General features: G+C 41.8%; 1 protein-coding gene across 8 annotated transcripts in view; it reads left to right on the top strand.

The window, feature by feature from the left end:
• Positions 1–17688, top strand: part of SUPT20H (SPT20 homolog, SAGA complex component) — a 37452-nt gene that overhangs the window by 13284 nt on the left and 6480 nt on the right. For 6 of the 8 annotated variants that reach the window (XM_082204696.1, XM_082204691.1, XM_082204693.1 and 3 more), the window contains exons 10-20: positions 990–1129; positions 2484–2640; positions 2741–2797; positions 3707–3778; positions 5899–6056; positions 7675–7707; positions 9645–9762; positions 10335–10443; positions 12234–12389; positions 14035–14347; positions 16475–16629. In XM_082204696.1, the coding sequence (XP_082060822.1) occupies positions 990–1129; positions 2484–2640; positions 2741–2797; positions 3707–3778; positions 5899–6056; positions 7675–7707; positions 9645–9762; positions 10335–10443; positions 12234–12389; positions 14035–14347; positions 16475–16629 (1468 nt within the window). The remainder of the gene's footprint in view (positions 1–989; positions 1130–2483; positions 2641–2740; positions 2798–3706; positions 3779–5898; positions 6057–7674; positions 7708–9644; positions 9763–10334; positions 10444–12233; positions 12390–14034; positions 14348–16474; positions 16630–17688) is intronic. The other 2 variants (XM_082204697.1, XM_082204698.1) reach the window with 1 other exon arrangement.

The following is a 17688-nucleotide window of genomic DNA, read 5'->3' on the forward strand; positions in this document are numbered from 1 at the left end:
AGCGAGAATATGTCATAGTGAGTCGGAGGACTAGAACTATTTTGCATGATTCTGTTTATTAATATCAATATTAGGCAGAATCCAGAACATTTCTTCTGCAAGATCTGTTTGTATTGTGGGAGTTCAAGATCCTCTTAACACATCCTGTGCCATGGGAGGGGGGCAGGAGCTGACCTTCCGGGCAGCTTTGGGGGTTGCCCATAAGGGGCTGCAGCAGGAAAGAGGAGGCTGAAAAGCCTTGTTGCCCAAGCAGAATTCCACCTGACCCCATCTGTAATTATTGTTACCCACGCTCCACCCTAAGGTCCCATTGAGATGATGGATGGCAGAAAGGGGCTTGTGTGCATGCTCTGATTTTTAAGTGATGCTCACATGTGCAATTTCAAATTGGGAATCTTCCGAAGTTTCTGTTAATAGAAATTTCGGTTTAGATTATTGAAACTTTGGCAAGAACCATGGTAGTTCTGAAGAGAGGAGAGCGATGTCAGATTTTGGGGCAATTGTGTTTGCTGGTCCCTTCTCTCAAACACAATCTTAAGTCCCTGTGATATGAAAGTATAATAATCACTTAGATTACAAGTCGAGAACAGCTGTTTCACACTGTGCATACACTCAACTATCATGTATGTTAATGCCAAAAATACTGTTCAAATATTTACAAATACTGTTTAAAATATTTGTAACGTGTAGCCAGTCCTATGCTTATTTATTGAAAAAAATATTTATCTGTTGAAATGGTTTGCCACAATAAAACATAAAACTGTACCGTAAACACCATATAAAAAGGTTAAAAACAGGCATCAATTAACCATTGTGGAAAGACGTACTTTAGTTGCAGGGTGCTCAGCAAGCATTCAAAAGCTGGAACAGAAGTTGCCTGCTTTGTACTTGAAAATAAGTCCTATTGAGTTAAATGGGACTTACTCCCAAGTAAATGTGTATAGGATTGCAGTCTTTACTGCAGTTTTAGAACACTCTCTGTATTATAGGAAGACAAACTCCTGCTAGAAAGCCAACTGATACTGGCTACAGCAGAACCTCTGTGTCTGGATCCTTCAATTGCAGTAACTTGCACAGCGAACAGACTTCATTATAACAAGCAGAAGATGAATACTCGCCCAATGAAAAGGTATCGGAAAGTCATAATCTACTGGTCCTTGATTTATAAAGTCTGGTTGAACGGAATAGGCTGCTTTAACGGGGGAAAGTTATTTGTTGTTAAGTTTCGAAGAACATTTTAGTTGATCTTAAAAATCTGTTCAAAGACCTGGAATGTCTGTAGAAATTTCTCCCAGAACAAACACCCTTAACATTTTGTTTGGAGCAGAACACATTTGTGATGAACAGTGATCATTTAAAAAAAGAATCACTCACCAGTCCCTGGAATTGCATCATTAGATAGCTCTTTGAGTGAATGCAAGCTTTAGAGCATGAATAGGCAACCTAAGGGACGCGGGTGGCACTGTGGGTTAAACCACAGAGCCTAGGACTTGCCGATCAGAAGGTCGGCAGTTCAAATCCCTGTGACAGGGTGAGCTCCCGTTGCTTGGTCCCTGCTCCTGCCCACCTAGCAGTTCGAAAGCATGTCAAAGTGCAAGTAGATAAATAGGTACCGTTCTGGCGGGAAGGTAATCGGTGTTTCCGTGCGCTGCTCTGGTTCGCCAGAAGCGGCTTGGTCATGCTGGCCACTAATCCAGAAGCTGTACGCCGGCTCCCTCAGCCATAAAGCGAGATGAGTGGCGCAACCCCAGAGACAGCACAACTGGACCTAATGGTCAGGGGTCCCTATTACACCCCACTAAAATAAATTCAACCCCTTATTCAACCCCTCAGCTGAGAGGTTTCTTCTGTGAGGTGATGTGACCAGAGTGTAGACATGGTCTTTCTTCCTTAGTTCATTATCTGTTGTACTTCGCCTAGAGACATCTGTATGGATGATTATTAGTAAATAATAATTATTCAGCCCAATCTCAGCCGGTGGCCTGTTGCCATGACAGAAATTGAAACCTCATTTGCCACTGGAAAATTGCCCCTGAGAAGTGACTTCCCGTTTCCATTTCTAGAGAAGTTACACACAAAAATAGTGACTACTGTTTTAGGGCCTACATGGGCAGTCCTCTTTCCGCATACAATGTCCATTGAAAGAAATGACAGTCTTCCGTCACATACCATAATGTCTCAGAAGCATTTCAGGCTTCAGCTCAGCAGGCTGGCAGTGCAGTCAAGCCATTGGGTTGACACTGGATTAACTAGTGAAAAGAGAAATATTGACAACTCACTGGCCATAATGTCTCTTGAGAACTGGTATGCCTTTCCTGTATATCCGGTATCGGACACACAGTAAATTAGGTACCTATCCGCACAGTGCCTTTCATGTTGGATTATCTGCTATGAAAGAGGATGCCTGGCCACTCTAGCAAGCTGGTATGAAAATTTTCCAAACTGCCTGTATTCTTTCCGTTAATATTTTCAATATTTTACAGGTGCTTCAAGAGATATTCCAGGTCATCTCTGAATCGGCAGCAGGAGGTGTCTCACTGTACAACACCACCGCAGCTCAGGTTGTTTGATTATTTGCAGAAAAGAAAGGAAAAGAAGGGAGCCCAGCAGTATGACCTCAAAATTTCCAAAGCTGGAAATGTATGCATGTTTTAAAAAGACAGCACATTAGTTAATTAGATAATCTTACTTACTCCGATAACTATTGTTCATTTAAATATTTGATTTCCTTTTTTCCCAGTGTGTGGATATGTGGAAACAGAATCCTTGCTATTTGACGGCGCCGTCTGAAGTGGATGTAAGTGCATAGATTTCTGGAACATGCCGAGATGAGTAACATTTGTCATTCATAGGATTGTATCCAAAGCTGTCAGTCTTCCGATGGAGCTCTGGCCCAGCAGCTTGTACATACAGATCTGTACATGCCAATGTAATCTCTCTGCTTCTGAAACATCTTGTTCAAGAAGTTCTGCTTATATAAGCTGGCCTACTAGCAGAACAAGTTCAACACTACCTCTGTTTAGCATAGCAGAACAAGTTCAACACTACCTCTGTTTAGCATAGCAGAACAAGTTCAACACTACCTCTGTTTAGCATAGCAGAACAAGTTCAACGCTACCTCTGTTTAGCATAGCAGAACAAGTTCAACGCTACCTCTGTTTATCATAGCAGAACAAGTTCAACGCTACCTCTGTTTAGCATAGCAGAACAAGTTCAACACTACCTCTGTTTAGCATAGCTGCTGGTTGGACGTCGCTCATTTTCATTCTCTTCTGAAAAGAAGACACATCCCAGTCCTTAAGAATAAATTGGCTAGCTTAAGAAGAAGAACATTTAAAAATGAAAACTTCTAGATTTTAAATCAGATTAATTACGCCGTTTTTGTAAGGCCTGTTAAAATAAGTGAACTTGTAAGAGCCATTATTTAAAGGATGTATTATATTTGAAGAGGGTGGGATCTGTCAAGATACAAACTGGACTGAAAACGTGAGGTTTATAATCATGCCTGTTCTGGGAATTCTTTTTCTCCCACTTGTAAGGATCATCACAACTCAATAAACCCTCATTAGGATTCTCTTGCCTTCACTCTCTGAACCCATCAGTATGATTATAATTCTTTTTTCAATTATAAGGACATTTATGCTCCTCATCCACGTCTTTAATCTGCTCTCATTTTAATTTACTGATCTCTTAACTGTTTCTGAAGGTGGAAAAATACGCCAAAGTGGAAAAATCTATCAAACCTGATGACTCACAACCCAGTGTCTGGCCCGCTCATGTGAGTAATAGTAGATTGCTTGCTAACCTTTTCGATAATTAAGAGACTTTGTGTTCTAAAAGATAGGAACACAGAGAACAATCAGTACTTGAATGTGTTTAGGTGAGTAAGGGAAGGCTCTAGGAATCATTTCAAATTGTTATTAGGAAATACGGGGAAATGGGTCTTGTGACTTTTTCAGGAGTGCGGTTACATGTCATTGAGAGGTAACTGCTGTTGCTGCTGCTGATTGTGCAACTAAAACCAACATGGATCTGTAGTCTTCTCTGTTCATGAGCCATGTCTCACATTGAGCCTCAGAAGCAACTGCCTCTGAATTTGGGTGTTTGATCAGTTAGACCTCCCAAATCGGTGGGATTGGTAGCAGTTTAAAATGTGATATATATTTTTTTTAGCAAATTCAAACCACTTTGTGTACTCCATGTACTTCCCATCAATTATGTGGTCAGTTGCTCTGTGTTGTTTCATTTCTACCACCATCCCTTCTCAGTTTTTTAAAAATACAGTTTAACTCAGGGATTTGATTTGCCCCTATTGAAATGAATGAGAAACTGAAACCATTAGACTGTCCTCAGCAGCTTCTCAAAATCAGGGTGGGGAAAATAACGACTTTCCGCCCGTATCGTGAATCCTATATTTTTGTTGTTAGGTTGTTAGATCTCTCCCCCCCCCATTTTTGTTGTTTTTTCCTCAGTACATTATTGTGGTGATACCCAAAGTTGGTGCAGATTCGTTGAAATTGATAGACAAACTGGGTAGACAAGGATTTTTCCTTTGCCCAAATTGTTAGCCTATATTGAATGTGCCTTGTACGCACAATGAAACCCTCTCGGAGCAGAACTGCCTTTCTGCTGTTTGGGTTCAGAAACCCAGCAAGGAGGAGGAAGTTTTAAGTCTTTGCTGAATATGAAACTGATGAGATTAGAAGCATACAGGTCTCTATCTGAGCTGCAGAACAAGTTCTTCTCTTCAGTATTGGGACAGAAGCAGTAGGGTAGACTCTTACAAAAGGCATGGACATTTGTAGCTTCACTTAGCTGTGTGGTTAACTTGGGTGGCAACTTTGCAGCCAGCAAAGAATGTCACCTCAGCAATGTCTAGGCAATACGATGACCATGTACATACGCAATAGACAATCTTTATAGAATTCCTTCAAACCATAACAAGTACCATAACAAGTACAAAATGAAGTCTTTAGTCTCATAGTCTCAAAGTCTCTGAAAATCTTTAAATGAAGCGAGGTACCAGACTTTGTACGATGAAAGACAAGCTGTGAAGCTTTGTGTATTCAGCAAATATGATGTCCAATACTGAACAGTGATTCCGGATGTTGACTACTGTTTCGTAGAATTCTTCGTCAGCGTGGTGGGAGGATCTAGAATTGCTTCATAAACCCATCTTATTTCGAATGAATGTATGTAAATGAAAATATCAAATGCTGTGGAACAGCGCTTATGTAATAATGTGACTACAAAGTCTGGTACCTCGCTTCATTTAAAGATTTTCAGAGACTTTGAGACTAAAGATTTCATTTTGTACTTGTTATGGTTTGAAGGAATTCTATAAAGATTGCCTATTGCGTGTGTACATGGTCATCATGTTGCCTAGACATTGCTGACGTTTTCTTTGCAACACAGGGGTTTGTTTGGTTACCTATTGCTGTACCATGGCCAGAAGGATGTCACCTGGCAAGAGTTCTCTTGCAGCTCATTACCATAGCTGCTTTCCTCTGCTCCCTGAAACTGCTCAAATAGTGGCCCATTTGGAACTCATTTGGAGACAGGCCTAAAGGCACTGATACTCTGGTGCAGCAATAAAACTGCTAGCATATTTGCAAAGCTAAGCAGGGACAAGGATGGTTTCACATTGGATGGGGGACCGCTTGTTGAGATTCTTGCATCGCTGGGGGATGGACCAGATGACCTTTGGGTTGTCTCTTCCAACTCTATAATTCTGTATTCTGTTATTCTTCCTCTAGAATTAACTTGGAAGCAAAATTTAAAAATGTACACCCTGCCTCTTCTCTCAAGGGCTCTCCAGCGGTTTGTCTCCTTTTAATCTGTGAATTGGAGGGATCTTTTGAAATGGTCTGCTTGTATCAATATTTCTCTCTTTGACAGGAAATAAAAGATGATTATGTCTTCGAATGCGAAGTTGGCAGTCACCTTCAGAAAACAAAACTGACCATTTTTCAGTCGTTGGGAAATCCATTATACTATGGTAAAATACAAATGATTAAAAATGACGAAGACAATGAGAGCTCAACAATTCCATCACAGTAAGTGGCCTTCATCTTAAATTTTGGAGAAAAACACGTATTATCATTTTGGACACATTTATGTGGATTTATAGAAAATGGCATTTCTTTGTTTTTCAGAAAAATAAATTTTACCTGTTACTGTTTGAGTTAGTGAAGAAATGAGGATTAGTGCAGGAAGACAGCTAGCCAGCTCCTTCAGCACAGGAGCCATACTGAGTTAGACCTTGCAGCCCAGTATTCTTTTCCAAAAGTGCTCTGACAAAAATCTCTGGTACAGTCAAGCTGAGCCTCAAGGCAACAGACCTTCCCCTGTTGCTCATTCCCAGTATCTAATATTTTGAAATACACAGCTTCTGAATATAAAGAAGCTTCCATTTGCAGCAATGACTAATAGTCGTTTTATTTATTCCATTTATATTGCGTCTGTTCTCAAGGCGATGTACATGCTTCTCTGTCTGTCTCTCCACCCGCCATGAAAAACGTTTGGCTGAAAGATGGTGACTTCCCCAAGGTCACTGTGCGAACTTCAGGGCTGAGTGGGAATTTGGACTAATGTGCTATATTGAATGTAGAATGCAGAATGTTCCACCAGCGCAAGGATTTCTCCTGAGCAGTGGAATGTTTTGCTCCTCTCCTCTCCCTGAGCTCCCCCTAATTCTGGTCTGGGGTTTGCCCAACCCTCCAGAACAGGTTTGGGGGTGGTATGGGGGGGCAGGGGGGCAAGGGGCAAAGCCCCATTGTGTTAGTGCTAGCCCAAATATCTAGTTGAATAGTATTGGTGTTTTGCAAACTTGACCTGTTGCAGGACCTTAGCCAGACCTTAGCAGAGCATACGCAGAGTTCCAGAAAGCAATCAGTTGCAGGCAGGATGGACGAAGCAGGAACAAATGCTGCTACTAGTAACTTGGTTACTTATAGGTGTTTATTATTTACAGCAGACTCTACAAGTTACTACAGTGGTACTTCGGGTTACATACGCTTCAGGTTACATACGCTTCAGGTTACAGACTCTGCTAACCCAGAAATAGTGCTTCAGGTTAAGAACTTTGCTTCAGGATAAGAACAGAAATCGTGCTCTGGCGGTGCGGCAGCAGCAGGAGGCCCCATTAGCTAAAGTGGTGCTTTAGGTTAAGAACAGTTTCAGGTTAAGAACGGACCTCCGGAACGAATTAAGTACTTAACCTGAGGTACCACTGTATATACAAGAACAGATACACTGATCTTAACTAGTACTCTCTTAACAAACTCCAAGCGGCTCTCAGAACACCACACTGACCAACAGCAAACATTCCAGTCAGTAAGGTCATAAATCATTATGCCTGTGTGAGACCTTAACCAATGGAGAAGCTGTTTCCAGGCTTCCATATCTCCAGGCAGGTAACTCCTCTCTGCTCAGTCATCTTGGCTGTCGGCCAACTCTTAATTGACTCTGTGTGAAGCTGCACAGAATTGCACGTAGTCAAAAATCCCAACAAATAGTTCCCCAAATTTACAGTCCTTATCAACGCTCTAATTAAACTCTAAGCATTAGTCCACACTTGCTTTATAATAGTGTCCACCTCGACTGATCAGATGTATGTCAACTCTTCTTTTTGCCTTAAACAAATCTTTAATTCCTGTATTGTGTCCCCTACAGTTTTCTTATTGGCTCAAAGACAGAGGCAGAAAGGTAAGGGGTTCATCAGTATTTTTGTGATTCATGCTTTGTGATTCAGTATTTTCCATTCATGCTACTTAGCGCTAGAATTAACATTGGTCCATCTGACCTGCATTTTCCGAGTTTATTTCCCAACTTTGCTGTTGGAACACTTTGGGCTGGATCCATGGAAGGAGATCCCATGGAAAGGGACTGGCAGAAGCTGACTTTGGGGCCCTCTCTTGCTTACCTGCTCACTGAAAAGCCGCTCTCAAGAGTAGGAAGTCCTGGGAAATGAAACGTGCTTGGTCTGGGGGAAGGGGGAATCCCTAAATATCAGAAGGAGACCCTTAGGAAAGAAATAAGCTTTTTATTGGCCAGTCAAGGGGAGGAAGAGGTAGAAAAGTCAGCTTCCTCCAGCTCACACTTCCATGGGCATTACTCACACTTTTATACTAACAGTATATGTACATTTATTTATTTTCAAAGGGACTCCTGGTGGTACTAGGTGAAAGTCGCCAAAGCATCTTTCACTCTTCTTTGTGTCCTGTAGCTGAAATATTTCTTACATATTACTGAAACCCTTTTGTTACTGCAATTCTGGGGAGGGCGAAATTTCATCCCTCTAATAAGGCAAGGCAATTTGTCATCTAATCGTACTCCTGTAATGGAACCTGGCTGCTGTTCCTTTAATTATGCAATGCTAACTTCATTAGTCATTTATTGTCTCTCTTTAGATATTTCTTGTTTTGCTAAGAACTGAGTTCTCCTGCAGAATCTTATTAGGCAGCTTTCCGAGCTGTGTTTGTTTTCTGTTCCATCCTCCTTTCATACTTGAATGTATACCCTTGCTCACTAGCAAGCTTTTATCCCTGAACAGTCTGCACCCTTTAGCAGTGTGCTTTGAGCGCCTATTCTCCTGCTCCCAGATCAGCTACGTGGAAGATGCCTGCAACTAACCGCCACCTCTATGGCAAGACTTTTGCTCCTGCCGTAGTCTTCGATTGATAGCAACCCTCCATTTTCTTTGTCCTCTTCTTCAGAATGAATTCTGTTCCTGAGATCTAAGAACTCAGTGCCATGAGGCCAGCCCTTCAAATGTTGCAGGGCTCCAACTCGTGTCAGCCTCAGCATGGGCAGTGGTCAGGGATGATGGGAGTTGTAGTCTTGCAACATCTGGAGGGCCACCATTTTCCAATCCTGGTTTTAGATCAATAGTTATCAATAGACTAGCTTCCGTGGTTATTGCTGGTTGATTTCTGCATGACAGCCTGAGGGTTTTTATTTTTTTACAGAATTTGGAAAAACAACATGCACATAATCCAAACGCTCTTATTTTCTCTAGCCCTTAATGGTTTCAGCACGGTGTTTAGAAACAAAAGGAATCTCTGATAGCTCAGTTTGTAGAGCATCAGACCCTTAACTTCAGGGTGGTGGGTTTGAGTCCCATGTTGGGCAAAAGATTTCTGCATTGCAGGGGGTTGGACTAGATGACCCCCGTGGCCCCTTCCAACTCTATGGTTATGTGATTCTGTTGGTTTATTTTTTAAAAAAAACCTTCAGTGTTCACGGAAGAGTTTCATCCTCTACATGTTACCGTGCTCATCCATCCCCTGGTTGTCTTTCTTTGTTTTGCGTGCACCTCCTCATTGTGCTGCTTTTTGTACTATCCCAACCCCATCTGCTTCTCAAAATAAATATTGAGCTTGGTAGAAGAGGGTGCCAAATGAGACTGTATTTGTAAAACAGAATTTGAAAAAATTGAGTAAAATCTGCTCATGTCACTTTAATTATCGTTGCGTCTTTGGTATGGTCTTTTACTTCGGTTCCATAATTTGCTGATTGGAAGTAATGAATAGAGAAAATGCAAGAATATAGAAGCCTCTGCATTGTTTTGGTTCTGGAGACGCCTTCACCTACTAGTACTTATGTGATCTCATGAATGACCTCTGCTTAATGTTACGTTACAGAGTAGTCAATCAGTACCAGGAGCTAGTTCAAAACGAAGCTAAATGCCCAGTGAAAATGCTTCACAACTCCTGCGGATCTGTCCATCTAAGCCAGCTCTCTCCTGGGAAGGAAATGGAAGTAAGTTATTAATGAATGAATGAAATGACACCTTTGTAACTCTTTAAAAAATGCAGTGATTCCATAGGATTCCATTTAATCTCAAGTTTACACAACAGGGACAATCACCACCACCCCCGGACTTTTTAACTGCTTGGCTTTTGCCCCATCCACTTTCTTCTATCTTAAGGCTCTGCTTTTCCCGATATTCACGAGAGCCACGAAGATAGGGCTATATCTGTTCACTGGTGAAATTTTGGCCCCTTTTAATTACATCTTCAAGTACAACCCCAGTAATTTGTGTGATAGAACCAAATCAGCCCCAGCCAGCATAACCCAACGCCCTGTCCTGTTTCCTGAGCAGTCTGAAACGTTTTCAGAATGTTGGGAGAGTTGGGTGGAATGCCGGGAACTAGTCTTAAAATAGAGGTACCAGTGAATTAGGGACCGGTGTTTTACAGAATCAAAAATTAGGAATGCGGGTGTTCGTTCTCCTGTCAAATTGAGAAAGGGAAGAACGAAAAAGGATGAAAGCTGGAAGAAAAGGTTGACATCTAGTAAGAAGGGTTGTTGTTGTTTTGTTTTGCTTCTAGCAGCCTGAGAGTGTGTCAGGCTATATTCAGTCTTCAGTGCTGGGGAAAGGTGTGAAGCATCGACCACCTCCCATCAAACTACCTTCAAGTTCAGGAAGTAGCTCTTCAGGTAATTGTTGGTTTTTTTAAAAAAATAAATAGTAGGATAAGAGAGCAGAAAACATCACATCTGGCAGCCAGTGTTCCCCTTTGCTTTCAGATAGTAAGCAAGTCTAAAAAGCCCAGGACACAAATTTTCACGGCTCTCTAGCGGCTATGGTGACTCATTTACCAGAAGCAATATGTTTAGTGTTTGGAGGTGTATTACTCGATTCTGGCCAAACTAAGCCTCCTGATGTATATTTTGCTCAAGGAGACTTAGTTTGATCAGAATCGAATATACTCTTCCACAGTTAACTCTAAATATATTACTTCTGGTAAGTGAGCCCCCAAAGCTGCTAGAGAGCTGTGAAAACTTGTGTCCTGGGCTTTTTAGACTTATCTACCCATGTACCGTATTTTTCGCCCCATAGGACACACTTTTTCACCTCCAAAAATGAAGGGGAAATGTGTGTGTGTCCTATGGGGCGAATGCAGGCTTTCGCTGAAGCCTGGAGAGCGAGAGGGGTCGGTGCGCACCGACCCCTCTCACTCTCCAGGCTTCAGGAAGCTATCCGCAAGCCTTGGGAGCCTGCGGGAGTTCCCATCGGTCTCCCAAGGCTTCCGGAGAGCTGCCTGCTTCGGACATATATCCGGGCATATATCCGTAAGCCTGGGGAGACCGGCATGACTTCCTGCCGGGCTCCCTAGGCTTGCGGATAGCAGCCTGTTCTGGGGGCTGGGGTCGGAAATATATTTTTTTTTCTTTATTCCCTTCCCCCAAAAAACTAAGTGCGCCCTATGGGGTGAAAAATACGGTACTATCTGAAACCAAAAAGGCGCATTGGTTGCCAGATGTGAAATATATTTGCATTAGCTTCAGCTTTCCTACCCCTTTGTTTCTCCTTTGTTTCAATTACTTCATATCTTTGAGAGAGTAAACCTGGCTGTGCTTTCCCTTTTTTTGTTTCTCAGTGTCCAAATACATTTATAAATTTGCCTTGCTCATCTTTTTACCTTCTGTTGCAATACAGTAGCAACGGCCAACCTCATCAGCTTTTATTAAGGTACCTACCTTGCTAAATCTGCTCGAGGAACAAAGTCCCCTTGTTTTAAACCGCCGTCATGCCCTCCTTGGCAGCAGTTTTGATTGGGAAGAGTCTGCCCTCTGAATAGACTGGCAGATACCCCTTCCATTGGGAAATGAGGTGTAGTCAGGCTTCGAGAAAACGGCTTCCTACCTCCCTTTGGCCATGGATAAGCAGAACAAAGCAAAATTAGTCTCTTACTAAAATTAGAGACTAACTTAAAAGTCTCTAACTTAAAATTAGAGACTTACTTAAAATTTGTCTTAATCCAAAAGAGATTTTAATGATCACAGCTCAAGAACAAAGAATCCATCTCAGAGAAAAGGTGCTCCCAGTTAAGGTGTCCACCCACTTCCCCCCTAGTCACTTGCGTCTTGCAACATGATCTCGCAACCATCATACTTTTTGTGCAGCCACCTCATCTGCTGTACGTGACCTTGGACTGATAGGCTGGATAGATCCCGCTCGCTGTCTTGGCTTCTTTGCTCTTTGGGGGGGGGGGACCTGGGCTTCCCCCAGCAGCCCCGAGAAGCTCTGGGAGAAGTGGACAGGCTGCTCTTTGGGGCTGGGGGTGGGGGGAACTTTTTTTTTTTTTAAAAAAAAAGCCTTGATTTCCCCCTCTAAAAACTAGGTGCGCCTTATGATCCAGTGCACCTTATGGAGCGAAAAATAGGGTAACTCTTTTCTGGTGTTGGTTCACAGAACGTAACATGGATTATTTGTGCTTTTTCAGGTAACATTTTTAGTTCACAGCAGTCAAGTGGCCACCTAAAATCCCCAACTCCTCCTCCTCCCAAGCCTCCCAGCGTGTCTCGGAAGCAGTCTCTGGATCTGAATCAACTGAGCATGCTTTCTCCAACCGCCATGTCTCCTGCAAGCTCGTCACAAAGTGAGTCCCGCCCTAAATTGTCCATTAAGTCTTCCTAGGCTTCTCGTGCTATAAACTTCCTAACCAGCTGATTGGAGAATCTAAATGTCCATTGTACCCTAGATTGTGTATAAAGTTTGCATCACTTAAGGCAGGCTGTATGTACTGTATGTACTTCGTTTGCTGTAACTGTACTCGTTTCTCTGTATAAATATATGTATGCACCGTTTGTGTATACGTTCTATTCCGTTTTATGCAAGAAGCACTGGTCCCTCGCTTTGACACAGCCTGATAATTAATGTGACTGTAGAAGCTCCCAAAGTGCAGCCCTTTCTGCTAGTGTATAAACAGTAGCTCGTTTAATGCCTCCTTAAATTTGCATTTTTTTAAAAGCAGCTAAAACTTCTTAAATGTCGTCAAATACGGTGCAGTTGTATCTCTGTGTATGTAAATAACATGATCAGTCTTGAGGTGGTGATACAATAAACTACAAACTGATTTTTTAAAACACTCCTATATCGTTTTACAAATCATTGCTGATGATGAAAATGTAAGAATCATTTCAAGACAACACCATTTTGCTAAGTGTTTACTCAGTTGAGTGGCAGCCAAGTTTTAATTTTGGGACAGAATCACTGCATCGCTGTGGATTTTTACCTACTTTTGAAATAGTTACATGTCTCAATAGATAGTAGCTCGTAAGGCGAGAAAGAGGGAATTGGTAAGAATAGCTCATAGGTGCCTGCTCCGTTCGTTAGTCTGCTGCACAATGTCCTGTCGCTTGAGTGTGGCATAATCTAAAATTGTCTGGGTGGCTCAAAAGGTGTCATTTTTCTGCCTTCCTGTTTTGCACAAAGAAAACCTTTAAGGAAGCTTTGATAAATTTTCCAACAGTTTGATTCACACAACCCTCTCCCTTCTTTTTATGTTGCTAGCAGTAATTGTATAAATCTGTTGCACACAGTTGTTGCTGTAAATAAGGCTTTGCTCACAGCTTCTGGACATTCACATTTCTTTCCTTTCTTTCTGCAGGACATGAAAGCTAAAAAAAACAAAACATAAAACGAAAACACCTCAAGAGCTTTGGTTTTTTTGTTTTCATTCCATTGATATGATGTCATCATGCCAAATTTATGCTTTAAAACACACAAGTGTTTGTTTTCTGCCACAAGCAATGCTTCCTTCCTTCCTTTGCAAATTAGGCCTAAATTAAGCAAGCTGGTTACCGATAACTATTTGTCCTGTTCCCCCCGCCCCAGTTTGATCATAGTCTGTGTTTTTTGTTCAGATCTGTTTTTCTTTGTTTTATGACGCAGATGTTCTATTACATGTGCTGAATGCCTATATTTTTGGCAAGCAAAATGCTTTGTTTAAAGGTAGCTCTCAAAACGTTCATAGCAGTTGCATAAGTGTATCGTTAGTGTTAGAACGATTTAATAGGGAAATGCAGCATTGGCGTTCATTTGCAGGATTAAGCCTAATGATATTGTTTGTGCACACCTGTAATTAACAGCAATTACTAACCCTTGCGTTTCGCTGATTTTTATTTATTTTTTTTTAAACTGGAGCAAGCTATCAGAGCTAAGTGAGATTCCGCGAACCTTATTTTACAAAAGGACTGGCCTTTTATAACAAACTAGTGCTTTTTATTTTTCTCAATGAGCAGGGTCTGGAACTCCTAAGCCATCTACTCCTACTCCAACCAGCACCCTTTCATCGACCCCACACCCTTCTGACGCTCAGAGCTCAACTCTGATTACCCATTCTGCCTCCCCTACTCCCCACGATTCAGGCTTCGCCCCTCAGCCCACCTTGCTCTCCCCGTTTGCTCAGCAGCACATGTCTCTGAGCCAGGCACTGCCTGTAATGACCATTCCTCTTTCCACCATGGTAACGTCCGTTACTACAGGAACCTCCTCCAACCAGGTCATGGCAAACTCTGCAGGACTTAATTTCATCAATGTAGTGGGCTCTGTGTGGTAAGTTGGTTTTTTGTCTACGGCGCTTCACACTTCTTGATTGTTACAGTCATTTTGCCCCAGAATTATGCTGTGCTGATGACACAACGCCAGGCTCGATAAGGGCTTGCCAACCCTCGCCGGCTCCCTGCCTGTGAAAGTGAACGCTTTATGCGCTGCGTTCTTAAGTATTAAAAGATAACCATAATTACCGTATTTTTTGCTCTATAAGACTCACTTTTTCCCTCCTAAAAAGTAAGGGGAAATGTGTGTGCGTCTTATGGAGCGAATGCAGGCTGCGCAGCTATCCCAGAAGCCAGAACAGCAAGAGGGATTGCTGCTTTCACTGCGCAGCAATTTTGCTGTTCTGGCTTCTGCGATTCAGAATATTTTTTTTCTTGTTTCCTCCTCCAAAAACTAGGTGCGTCTTGTGGTCTGGTGCATCTTATAGAGCGAAAAATACGGTATGTGGATTTGCAGCAAAAAGCAAAGAATTGCTAAAAGCTTCAGTTTTTGCTTAGCTTGGAGACGTCATTCCTTGTTAGATTTGAGAGCTTAAAGTTAGCTATTACACGTGAAAAGTGGAAAGAACAAGCAATTTCCCCTAAAGACGAGTGGCAAAATAAGTTGATTGCATACATAGAATTAGCCAGCATAATGACAAAAGTCAGAGATCAGGATGAGACACAGCTGAGGGTAGATTACTTAAAGAGACAAACGAACCAAATGTCGATAAGCACAAATTTTTGTTTTTGTTTTGTTTATTATTATTTAGAAATATAAGTTTAGTCATAGGAGAACTGAGATGTTGTAATGTGATTCTATGAATGTAACTTAAAAGAAACCAATAAAGATGATTTGCAAAAAGAAAAAGAAAAAAGATCTATGAGCAGCATAATTAACAACCAAGAGAAAGACTAGAATGAAATAGGGTGGTTAAAGAGGATATGCAGCGTAACAAGTAGATAGGATGTCACGGAGGGAAGAGATGGGAAGTCTAGAGGTATTAGATGGGGGCGCTATTTACAATCTGTATTGAAATATTGGAAATAATTATATTAATAATGAATAAATGGTTCATTTCAGCATTATTCTCACTGTCGTTGTTGTGTTTTAGGCACTTTTTCATATGCTCCCTAATGTGGAAGAGTTTATGCAGCACTGTGAGAATGTCTAAACCAGGGTTTCCCAAACTGGGGTCTCCATCTGTTTTTGGACTACAACTCCCATCATCCCTAGCTAGCAGGACCAGTGGTTAGGGATGATAGGAATTGTAGTCCAAAAACAGCTGGAGACCCAAGTATGGGAAACCCTGGTCTAACTAAACGATGGCATCTAGACAGTGTGGAGAAATGGACCCATTTCGACTTGTGTATTTTAGAGCAGCAAATTTTACTTGCAAGTTTCAGTACATATTTTTTTCTGAGTAATAAGACATAATAAAATCCGCTGGGGATTGAACTATATAACCTCAACCCTAATGATGCAAAAGCATATTCACTCAGTGCTTTTCCAGCTGCACTGGCTCCCAGTGGAGTACAGGGTCAGATTTCAGGTGCTGGTTTTGACCTTTAAAGCCCTTCATGGCTTAGGACCCTCGTACCTACCGGACCGCCTCTCCGCGTATGCCCCACAGAGGACCTTAAGGTCCATATATAGCAACACCCTAGAGGTCCCGGGCCCTAAGGAAGTCAGATTAGCCTCAACCAGAGCCAGGGCCTTTTCAACACTGGCTCCAGCCTGGTGGAAAGCTCTGTCTCCTGAGACCAGGACCCTGCAGGATCTGATTTCTTTCTGCAGGGCCTGTAAGACAGAGTTGTTCCGCCTGGCCTTTGGCTTGGAGTCAATTTGATTCCCTCCCCCTCTTTCTTTTTTCTTTCTCCTCCTGTGATGAGGCTGCATTTTAATGTTGTAATGTTGTATTTTAATCTTGTTTTTAAGTTGTATTCATTCAACTTGTTTTTATTATTGGTTGTTAGCCGCCCTGAGCCCGGCCTTGGCTGGAGAGGGTGGGGTATAAATAATTTTATTATTATTATTATTATTATTATTATTATTATTATTATTATTATTAATTTATTGGATACCAAAAACGGTACTTTGTGCTGTTTTACGACATTCTGGTCTCATGCTTGCTCATTTCCACAGTGGAGCGCAGACATTGATGAGCGGCTCAAACTCCATGCTGGGGTGTAGTACTAGTGCAATAACCCCTGCAGGCCTCAACCTAAGTGGCATTTTACCATCCGGAGGCCTGGTGCCAAGTGTGCTGCCTGCTGCAGTGCAACCCTCCTCCCAGCCAGGTCAGTAGGAAATTCCATCTTGATTGAATGGGAATGGCACAGTGTGGGACTACTTCCACTATAACGGGAAAAGTCATGGAAAAATTGAATGCAGTAGTTGATTGGCTCATTAATGACCCATGTAGTCAGCGATAAAAAATTAGAAATTACTTCTGGTTACAATTGATAGCATGTGAATTAGCCATCTCCAGGACTTTGGGAAAATCCCTTTATGCCATGTGACTGAATCTCCTAAATACGGTCGTTCCTTGGTTTTCGAACAGCTTAGTTATCGAACGTTTTGGCTCCCGAATGCCGCAAACCCAGAAGTGACTGTTCCGGTTTGCGAAATATTTTTGGAAGCCAATCATCCAACACAGCTTCCGATTGGCTGCAAGAGCTTCCTGTAGCCTATCAGAAGCCACACTTTGGTTTCTGAAAGTTTTGGAAGTTGAATGGACTTCCAGAACGGATTCAGTTCGACTTCCAAGGTACGACTGTACTGTAAGAAGTTCATGTGTATATGTTGGCTACCTTTTTTTCTTTATTCACCATTTCTTCTTGCCCACGTCAAATCTTAATAAATTCCAGAAGACAGGTTCCTCTTTGCATGATAACGTAACTTACAGCAGGTCTTTCTCAGTGTTCCTCCATCTGCTGAGATTAGATAGGCTGTTGCCAAATAGTGGGCCTTTAGTAATGGCACCTAGTTACTCAAATTTCCTTTCTAGATTTGTTTGCCCGGTGCAAGTTGTTAAACAGAGCATTCAGTGCCAAGTAAAATCAATCTTGCTTATCTAGACATTTAAATTTGGTGCATTGGTACGGTATTGGCTGCTGTTTTTAGAGTTTTTCACTTTTATCTGTCACTGTGCAGTCTTCAGTTTTGCTCTGTTGCAGTTTGTTTTCTTTCTTCACTTATTTAAGAGTTTTACATACAACCCCTTAGAAGTTAGGATGCAGAGTACCTTACATCAACAATAATATAAAACCATACAACTGAATAAAAATCAAATATAATGAAATTCCATAATTTCCTGATTTTTTTGGTGTTTTATTGATCCGTGATTTGTAAGCTGC

Source organism: Podarcis vaucheri (assembly GCF_965113315.1).
Source record: "Podarcis vaucheri genome assembly, chromosome: 17".
NCBI classification, from domain to species: Eukaryota; Metazoa; Chordata; class Lepidosauria; order Squamata; family Lacertidae; genus Podarcis; species Podarcis vaucheri.